This window comes from Rhinichthys klamathensis, unplaced genomic scaffold, assembly GCF_029890125.1.
Source record: "Rhinichthys klamathensis goyatoka isolate OS25496 unplaced genomic scaffold, OSU_Roscu_1.1 h1tg000477l_1, whole genome shotgun sequence".
In the NCBI taxonomy this organism is placed as follows: domain Eukaryota; kingdom Metazoa; phylum Chordata; class Actinopteri; order Cypriniformes; family Leuciscidae; genus Rhinichthys; species Rhinichthys klamathensis.
The window spans coordinates 246,373-256,487 of NW_026606965.1; the positions used below are offsets into that span (position 1 = coordinate 246,373).

At 40.9% G+C, this 10,115-nt stretch overlaps 2 protein-coding genes across 2 annotated transcripts; both read right to left on the minus strand.

The window, feature by feature from the left end:
* Positions 1-1,375: 1,375 nt before the first annotated feature.
* mrps12 (mitochondrial ribosomal protein S12) lies at positions 1,376-2,277 on the minus strand. The gene is made up of 3 exons (XM_056237077.1): positions 2,119-2,277; positions 1,941-2,012; positions 1,376-1,830 (listed from the first exon to the last, which is right to left on the minus strand). Exons 2-3 carry the CDS (start codon positions 1,987-1,989, stop codon positions 1,448-1,450), a joined length of 432 nt encoding a protein of 143 aa, XP_056093052.1. The 5' UTR covers positions 1,990-2,012; positions 2,119-2,277; the 3' UTR covers positions 1,376-1,447.
* A 3,365-nt stretch (positions 2,278-5,642) lies between these two features.
* On the minus strand, positions 5,643-9,846 carry npas4b (neuronal PAS domain protein 4b). Its single transcript, XM_056237116.1, has 8 exons — positions 9,624-9,846; positions 9,068-9,222; positions 8,873-8,975; positions 8,471-8,762; positions 8,272-8,381; positions 8,031-8,166; positions 6,203-7,608; positions 5,643-6,111 (listed from the first exon to the last, which is right to left on the minus strand). The coding sequence occupies exons 1-8, from the start codon at positions 9,796-9,798 to the stop codon at positions 6,086-6,088; spliced, it is 2,403 nt and encodes an 800-aa protein (XP_056093091.1). The 5' UTR covers positions 9,799-9,846; the 3' UTR covers positions 5,643-6,085.
* Positions 9,847-10,115: the final 269 nt, after the last annotated feature.

The window sequence follows — 10,115 nt, forward strand, 5'->3', positions numbered from 1 at the left end:
AACATTACATGTAGGCCTAGGTGTTTTAGTTGTGCCTGGTTTAAATGTTTTACAAATTCTTTACAACAGGAACTGTTTTCTGTTTTTGTTTCTTTGAACCCTACTTCTTGGAATTCAATTTGTGAATCATTGTTTGTATAGCATGTTAGGCTATACCAAACATGCAGACTGCAGTTTGTTTGTATGAGATTGTAAGGGGTATACAGTCAAAGACCCAGAACCAGATATGAAGAATGAAGACCCGGAGTCAGAATTATAAAAAATGTAAGAAAAGTTTTACTGAAGATAGTTTGCAGTTTCATCAGCAGAAGTCAGCTTCAAGACTCACACAGGAGTTCGTAGGCCGCCTGCCTTACAGTTACAAAGATCACAGCAGTTATACCATTTCCAAGGTCTAAGCTACGTCATTGCTTACAGGTTGAATGATTCTCATTGGCTAAGAAACATTAAGAGCCTAAACAATTTAACACATGTGAGGAGATAGGGGTGCCTATCGCCATTAGTCAAGATAGTTGTCGTCCACTCATTAGATTTAGGTCTGTGGTGGCCTCGCAGGTTAGAGAAGGGCGCCGGGGTGTCTGGTCCGAACGTCCAGAACCTACATAGAATGTCATACGCACACACACACAAATAACAGACACTAGCAAATAACAGCTCCCATCAAGGCTGAAGAGAGTCTGAGCTCCTTATTATCAGTTAAGTATACCAAAACATAATGCTAAAACATTCACTCATTTGGGAGAAAAACAGATCACTGGCATTTACTCCCAAGGAAGGAAATATACTGGAAAGAATACATTTTAATACAACAATTAAAGTTTGATTGTAACGCTCAATATAGCTTGACCATATGTCCAGCGAAGAATCATATGTGCCCACGCTGCCTTTAGGACCCTCTACTGATACCAGAGAAAGAGACAAACGGCCTTGTGGGTTACTTGGCCTTCGTGTCCTGCGTGTACTACGTGCAATCTCAAAGTAAGATTGGAATGCACCTAAAATAAACGGGTTACTTACATCACATGCATTTAAGAAAATATAATTTCACAAGCACAAAGAATATAAAAATTATTATGTGATAATGAATATATTTGATTATTGATTTTTATAAAGGATGTATATAACCATTCAAAAGGATATATGATTATAGATGTATTTGAAGAGGCAAGGGATTTTGACCAACCCTTCAAGATAAACCAACTCATAATCATCCTTGATCCTTCAATAATAGTTTCTTACATCAGGAAATAGTACCAGCAAAGACCAACAGCGACCAAAAACTCCTTTTATTTTTGTCAGAGTATTGAACGACATAATGTAGGATCAGCTCACAGTTGGGTGGAATATCTGTACGAATTAAGCTTGACCATCATGATTGACATTTCAAATCAAGTTTATTTGTTATTACAGTCATGAAGATATATCCAGTTATACGCAGTCATAGTAATTATTGTTTCTTCTTTACGACATGTGCACAGTCATATTTGCCCCTGACCACCTTGAGTTTGACCCCTGGTAAGTCCTGTGTCCTCCCTCCTTTCACAAGAACCACATTGTGCTCCTGGAGGTTGTGTCCTTCCCCTGGGATGTACACAACAGCTTCTTGACCATTGGACAGACGTACTCGTGCACACTTGCGGTTTGCTGAGTTGGGCTTCTTGGGTTTCCTGATCATGGTCTTCAGAACTACAGCTTTAAGCTGTGGATGTCCAAAAGTGGCACTGATCTTTGGACGAGGTGGGGGAGGTTTGCCCTTACGGTGCATCTGATTGAGAGTGGCCATGGTTCTGGTGAAGACTGGTCCAGACCAGAAAGGTACAGATTGCGATGCTGACAAAATAATATAGTAGAAGGTGGCATCATTCATTTTAATTACTTACTTTAAAACCATTTCAATTATTTACTTTAAAAGTTTATCAAATGATGCTGCAAAGACTCACCCTGCAAAACAGACGAGAGCATTGGTCTCAGACTTCCAAGAAAAGACATTCTTAATTCATCTGTATGAACAACTGCAAAATCGAATCATACGATGTGTATCATCATCTCAGTTTAACCGTGGAACATAGTGAAACACACTGTGACAGTGTAAAATTATTATTTTTATGTTTAATTTACCTGTATGTACGTTGCGTTCGAATAAAGTAGCGGACGTTTCTTAAGTGCTGACTTTAGTTTTCAGTCAGAAGAGGAAAGAGGACGAATTATTTCACCCTAACACAGTTATGTTAGCGACATGCACGTCGCCATGTTGAAAATACGTCATCGACCCGGAGGAATCTTCCTCGATCCCAGACCAGTTACGAGCTCTATACTGAACCGCCTAATACTGCCATCTAGTGGGTGGGTTTTCACGTTTCCATGTCGTAAATCGGCCAATAATCGCAATATACAGTAGCGATTGTTAAATATTTTTTTATTTAGAATTACATTAAGAAATGCAATTAATACAAAACGGCTTAATTAATACACGATTTATATCATGAACACGTCTAATATTATTAATTATAAGCTATTTGTACTATATTTGAGGGGTTCAAAGTTAAAAAAAAATGTCTGTGGTGTTTCAGGTTGATGTCAGGTTGGAAAATCAGGTTGATGTCAGAATCCAACGTCAATCGGGCTCTGACGTCAATCCGACTTTCATTTCCAACCAAAGTGCAACCCCTGCAACTAAAATCATCCCCTGACTGACGTTACTACTTTCTACTCAAGGACCTTGACAGATATGTAGGGGAGTTTTTGTCTTTCAAATCTAGTGAAGTTAAAGTAAAAGGTTTCCAGAAAAAATTATGCTCAAGTAAAGTACAGATAGGCTACTCAAAAAGTGTAGCCTACTTAAGTACAGTAGGCAATGTACCCTACTTTGATACTGTCCACCTCTGCAAACGAACTAACACCTTGTTGTTGACACTCGTCCATTCAGACTGCACAATTATGTGAAATATCACTGAGAATCACAATTTTAAATTGCCTATTTTGTTTGTTTTTGAAAAAGAAGCATTTTTAACTGTATTTAATGTGCACTTGTCAATAAAATCCTTGATTGAAAATGGCCTAATACTGCCTACTAATACAAACATAAAAAAGCCTAATACTGTTGATGAAATAAAAGGCCACTTTACTTAAAGAGGCCTAAACTTTCATGTTTCTTAACACACTTGAGGGCAAAATTTTAATATTCAGTGGTGTCCGTCAACATTACATTCATTTCACACTTAAACTGGTCTATAACATTTTAAAGTAGGCTATGTGAGCAATAAGCAGGCTACTCTTTTTCTTTTCTTTTCTTTTGCTAATGTGTAGGCTACTTCTTTTTCACACTGACAACCAAAACATAAAAAAAAAATGTGTGTATATTATTATGTAACTATTATTCTAACTATACTATTATGTAAGCTTATGTTTAATATAAATATATTTGTTTTATTCATCAAAATGAGCATTTTTCAGAAATGAAAAGAGAGAGTTTTAGAGAATAATTTGTTTTTTTGTCTGAGGTTAAATTTGCTGAAGAGAGAAACAGAGACATAATTAAAGCATTCTGTACTATTCCCAATAATGACCACTGAACGTCAGCATTGAGCAGTCTTTACAGCAGATAGTACTGACAATTCAAAAAAGAGAGACATTAAATAAAACTTGTTGATGCAATGCAGGCCATCGTGAAAGGTGGACAACGGAGAATAATAATAATAATTTGTTACATTTCTCGGCACTCAACGCGCTGTGGAAGGGAGGAATCTCCTCAACCTCCACCAATGTGCCGCATCCAATGATGTGACATCAGCCATATTGGTGGAGAGGAGACAGAGTCATGAAGCCAATCAGTGTATATAGGGATGATTAGAAGGCCATGATGATGGACAGAGGCCAATGGGCTTATTTAAGGACCTCGATTTAATCTCATCCAAAGGATGGTGCTTTTTGACAGTATAGTGTCCCCCGCGTTAGGACCCACACAGACCACAGGGATAGCACCCCTACTGGCCTCACTAGATCTCTTCCAGCAGCAACTTAGTTTTCCCAGGAGGTCTCCCATCCAGGTACTGTCCAGCTTCAGTGGGTGGGCTATAGGGTGATATGGCTGCTGCTGGCTATGAACATATGCCTGGGGATGAGGAAGCTGCTAAAGCTGCAATAACTTTTTATTCATTTTTTATTTATTTTTATTTTAAAGCTTTTTGTTTTGTTTACTTTGCTAAATTTCGGACAATATAGTTTATTAGTTGAGAAAATGGTTCTTTCTGACGTTGCACCATGGCATTAGAGCTTATGTTTTGTTCCTCTTTGAATAGTATACACAATGTAGGTGGTTGTTTTCATCGTATTTTCCAGAAAACAAGATGAGAGCATCTTAATTTTTGCATTTCCATTATGATTTAAGTGGGCACGGGCTGTTTGTGTGGACATATCTGGAGGACGGGTGAAGAGCGGGAGAGCAAAGAAGGGAGAGATGAGTTAAAGAGGGAAGGGTGAGTCATAAGGAGAGAGGGTCCTAATGAATGGGACGATATGAATGAGTAAGCACAGATGTGTGAAAGAGAGAGGATGAAAAGAAATCCAGCTGACTGATTGGAGGAGTGGGAGGAAAGCAGGATGAATAAGCACCTAGAAGTCCTTGTGCACCTTCCAAGCGCTCCCCATTCCCTCTTTTTCCTCCTCTTTTCAGTCCGGGGCTATTTTTATTCCTCTTCATTGCTGAAAGTATACATCATTCTCACAAGGACAGGAAGACAAGACATGAGAGAATTTTATTCAGATGAAACTCATGGGATTGAGGGTATTTCTGGACACGGGGGCGGTAAAGTTGGCCCATGGTCCCGTGTGGGAGGGTCAGCGCTGCACCGGACGTCGGACTCAATGAAAAAGGTGCATAACTGGATAATTGACAAGCAAACAATGGTTTAGGGGCACCGGAGGTGGAGATTGCGAAAGGAAGAAATCGCTTCCCCTGGCAACAAGAGATAAAATGGAAGCAGATATTGAGAGGCAGGAAAGGCCATATAGGGTATTATCGTGAGCTTCCAGGTATAATGGGAAAGTGTAGGCTGACTATTCACTGTACAGCTTGTGTTCGGTGGACATATATGTGTGTGTGTGGGAGGCTGTTGTCTCCACTGTGCCTCTGAGTCAAGAGCATACGTCAGGAAAAACAGATAGCACCTCATCATCTGCGTCAGTCGGTCCTAGGAAACCATGGCGACACACTAAAAAGGCAGTGAATGAAAGGGGTGAGAGAGGAGGGAACAATGGAGGGGGCAGCAACAATGATGAACACAGATGAACCTCGCTTTGATGCATTTAATTGACTCTCATATACATATTTTGAAAACAAGAGAGCATCGAATTCAAGGATGTTCTTTGTGGAAACAAGAAAAGATGAGACATCTAATACATTCTTAAAAGTAATAAAGCTTCCAAAAGGGGAGTTTCACAGCAATACCACAGCATAGAAGAACCATTTTGGGTTCGTCAAAGAACCTTTTCTTAGTGTGATGAACCTTTTTTACACTCTAAGAGTTTATTGTGGAATTTAAAGTTTCAATGTATATTTAAGGTTTTGCACTGAACCACCGATGCCAATAAAGAACCTTTATTTCTAAGAGTGTAAGCAAATCTTATAAAACATAACATCTGGAAATCTCATAAAGGACAAAACATAAAGGAATACTGTTTATTATGAAGCATTTCTATGGTTTTCATACATTGACATAATGAAAAGCAATTAGAAAGAGAGTACTGTAGGTAGGAATCAATCCACTTGACCGTAGAACTCTACGATGACTTAAAAGATACAATTGTGATTCATAAACAGATTCTTTCAGTAAAACACAGTCTTCACTATAAGTGAATACAAAGTGGCACTTGGTAAAATAGCCTTTGTTACTTTAAGTACTTTTCCCCAAAGTGACAGTCCAATATGAATAGGATGCATGTTCATGGGACTTCATGATATTGAAATATAAACATAAATAAATATTTTCAACACATTTTGATTTAACTCTAACACATTATCCCAGAAAAATAGCTTTGTAAAAGATGACAATATGCCATACTTCATCGAATAAGTCACAGACTTATGTTAACACATGTGATCACTGGTTCCATCTGTAAGAAAAGACAGAAAAAGAACAATTTAGAAACATTGAGGCACTTTGAACAGCATGCTGAAATCACAAAAAACGTCATCATTTCTCACCTTGGTAGAAGATCTGTTGTCCGCCTTGATGAGGGAGTTGATACAACTCATCTTGTTGCCTCTCGGCAGGAGTCATCAGGGCGGCTGCCCCAAACACAGGTTCCATGGCGACCAGCTCCTCTAAGAGGGACTGGGCACAAGGCAGAGCAGGGGTGAGGGCAGGAAGGCCTGGATCTGTGGTGGACCCTGGGGAGGACATCATCTCCACGTCCTCTTCGGGTCTCTCTGCTTCCTGCGGCCCACCCCCGGCCATGCAATTATGGTGCGTCGACTGGACGCTACAGAAGTGGTGTACACCGTTCAAAGTCGCAGCCTCCTCCTGCGCGTGGACAGGGGAGCGCTGAGCGTAGGACGGCGCCGATGAGTAAGGTGAGGGAGGTACGGGGGAGGTGGATGGCAGATTTGGAAGAGGGATGCCATCTACTGCTTTCTCCTCAAACATAAAGACATCAATGTGAGCCAGTGAGGAGTTTGGGCCCTCAAATGATGCGTGATGAGGGGGAGCCAAGGTGCTTTGTGAGTGGCTGTGACAGAAACCTTCAGCTAAAGTGCTAATATACTGAGCCAATAGCGAGATCTCCATTCTCTCTCTTTCCGTATCCTCTTCCCGAGGGAAGAAACTCAAACAGGGCTTTTTGGTGGGTGAGGCCTCTGGGGTTAAAAGGCCTTCGGGGAGGGCATTGAATGGGAAATGGGGGACGTCTACGTAAAGAGGTCCCCTAATCTCTGGCAGCGCCATGAGAATGCATTCATCACTGCCTGGGCTGTCTGGAGTAGGAGGCAGCGTTTCATAAAGACGTTTTCGGCAGGGTTGAGCGGGACCAATGCTGGCGGAGTGGGACGCTGAGGTTATAGACTGCCTCATTTGACCTGCTTTGTTCTGGTCTGATTTAAAAGTCTCATCACCAAACATGAAAGTTCCCCCTCCGAGTCTTGGGGTGTAAGGGGGCGTGCAAATAAACTCCTCTGAGCTTTGGCGCTTAGGAGGAGTTTTGAATGGAGGAAGGGGCGATGGGGCAACATGGGAATGGGGGACTGTAGAAAGACTTGGGATGTTGATGTTGCTGAGATGTTCAGGGGATACAGACACAGTCATGGCTGATCTCCACATCTGGTGACCGCCATGCAGTTGCAGGTGGCACTTTTCGTCCTGAGAAAAGCCCTGGAGGGGGTCGAGTGCGATGCTGGATGGGGCAGAGGTACTGGGGAGCTCTTCTGAGGAGCTCCGTCCAGACGTGGTGAAGCTGAAGTCGAAGGACTGGGAGGACAGGCCACTGCTGCTGGGTGTGAAGACCTGGTCTGGGCTGGACAGAGGGTCAGAGATGTGCCGTGCCTCCTGGTACAGGAGAGCCAGCTGGTTCTGCTCTGAGTACAACTGCTGACGCACTGACCAGGCTTCAGACTCACTGAGGGATGAGTAGAGAAAATGACAGATTGTTATGATTATTCATAGAATGCTGTTATTTTATGAATTTGGTTTATAGCATGTTTTTAGATAAATGTTAAATATTTATCAGAATTACTATTATAATAAATTATAGTTTTAACATATTTAATATAATATCAGTTATAATATCAGTTATATAACCTCTTAGATGTTTTAATAAAATTGTAAAATAATAATAATAATAGTATTAACAATAATATTTAATCATTAAAATGGATAAAAACAAAAAATAATATAATAATATATAAATATGAATTATTATTTTTATTGAGAATTATATTATAGGCCTATATATTAATAATAATTATATTAACTAAAATTATAAATATATATTTTCTTATTTTACTGTACATTACACTTAAACACTGGTAGCCTTGATACCTTATGACGTAGTTGTGGCTGTTGATGGGATATTCTCCAGTCTCCAGCTGAAGAACAATGTAAAGCCAGACCCAAGTGTGGTCTGCTGCCTCTACCTGGACCACCATCTCCACTTGCCTCTCTCCACCCTCGTGTACTGAAAAAGGACACAACGACCAATTAATAAACCACATTTACTAGACCAGCTTTTTGATATATGGTATCAACTTTTAAATATTGAGAGATAAAGTTAAGTACTCACACAGGGCGCAGTGTTGTGCAGAGGCATGAGAGAGATCACGAGGATGAATCAGACTGTACCATGAGCGAGAGCGCAGAGTCTCTATGTCATAACCAAGGTACACGCTTACACTGTCAGAGAGAGAAATACAATGCCATCATTCCCTCACTCTCAAATGCATCATATACCGACAGGGACATTCACTGGACTCTTACTGTACCTGTCCTGAGCAGCATGGATTCTCATGTCCTGGCTGTGCTGAGACTGGAAACAGGAAAGGAGGAAAGACTGCTCAGCAGGAGGGGTGGGGAGAGGATTCCTAGCTGAAGAAACCTGAGGGACACTGGACTCCAGTGGGGAGCAAAAACACACCCACACTGGATTGGATGTCCAGTAGGACGATGTGTGGTATGGAGGTGGCAGACAGCGTGCCCGAACCAACGCCAGTTTGTTCCCTGATCCTTGCCTCCTTACAAACTTCGAAGTGCTGAAACGGCAGCGAAAGAGCCGGTCTGGACAAAAAGAGTTATGAGAAGAGTGAACATTATAATTATTTTACAAATTACATTCATTTCAATTTCTTTATGTTGGAATGAGGTGTCAAACCAACAGTGTAAATTACCTGTGTCAGTTGTGGTGATCGGCACAAGGTTTCCCTTCATGATGAAGTGGTCGGCTGGGTCTATAATGTCATACACGCTGTCACTCTGAGCCACCAGATCCACCTGAAGAATGCAGAAATGATTATTTTTAAATGTTCAACATGGACCAAACAAATTGTTATAATGATTAAAAAATGTACATTGATATTCCTTACCATGGAATGGCCGAGGTGCTCTGCCACGTTGTCCGACAGATGCAGGAGTTTTCCTTCACTCGTCAGCACTAGGAGAAAGCCAGGTAGTGTGTGCAGAAGATCAGAGAGTTCCGGCAAAGACAGGGCGCTTCCGCTCATGTCGTGACCTGCTGCCACTGATAAAGACAAAACAAAGTTTAAAGATAAAACATAAAGATCTATACTATGTGTATTGTGAAAAAAATCTCAAGCAATTAGAAGCATTAGCATTCTAATGCAGCATTCACACAAATAGCTCAACATCAGCACCACAGACAGAGACCAGCTAATTTCAGAACTCTGGACAGGGGCAGAGATTCCTCAGATATCACCTAAACCTTAGATCTGCTCTAAACTCCTACAAATTAAGGTTTTAAAAAGGTTTTACAGCTTGGTGCCGTAGAATCAGCTTTTTATGGTACCTAGTTCTTTAGAAAACCATGTAACGATACTTTTAAGAGACTTAAAACTGTAACATCAAGAACTTTATCTAAACCCCCCGCAAAAACAAGAATTCTAAGTTTTAAGTTGACCCTACCTTGAGAGAAAAAGACGGACTTTCTTGTGTAAATGCATGCTAGAGACATGATGTGAAGATAGGAAAGACGAGCTTTGTCGGCATCGGAGATTGGCAGAAGATCTTTTAAGTTGCGAATTTCTGCGTTGATTTGATCCCTCCGAGCCTTTGATGCTCCTTTAGTGGACCGGTACATTTTCTCACGTCCAAAGAATCGTTGGATTGGACGAATATTTGGGGTGAAAACTGCATGCAGTTAGAGCTACTCAGCCATCATTCGGGGCAGACGCCACTTCTTCTAAGTTTTGGAGCATAAACCAACCTACTAAGTAAACATTTTTTCTTTGCTCATATATCCTCTATCGTCTCTTAAGTTTTACTGTTGGTGTGCTATGGATCTCTCTCTCTCGCTCGCTTTCGCGTGAAGCTTCTGATGGAAACATTGCCTCCAGATCCCTTATATAGAGCGCGCGCCTGAAGAAATGATGGGAGGGGGCGTGCATAAATGGATCT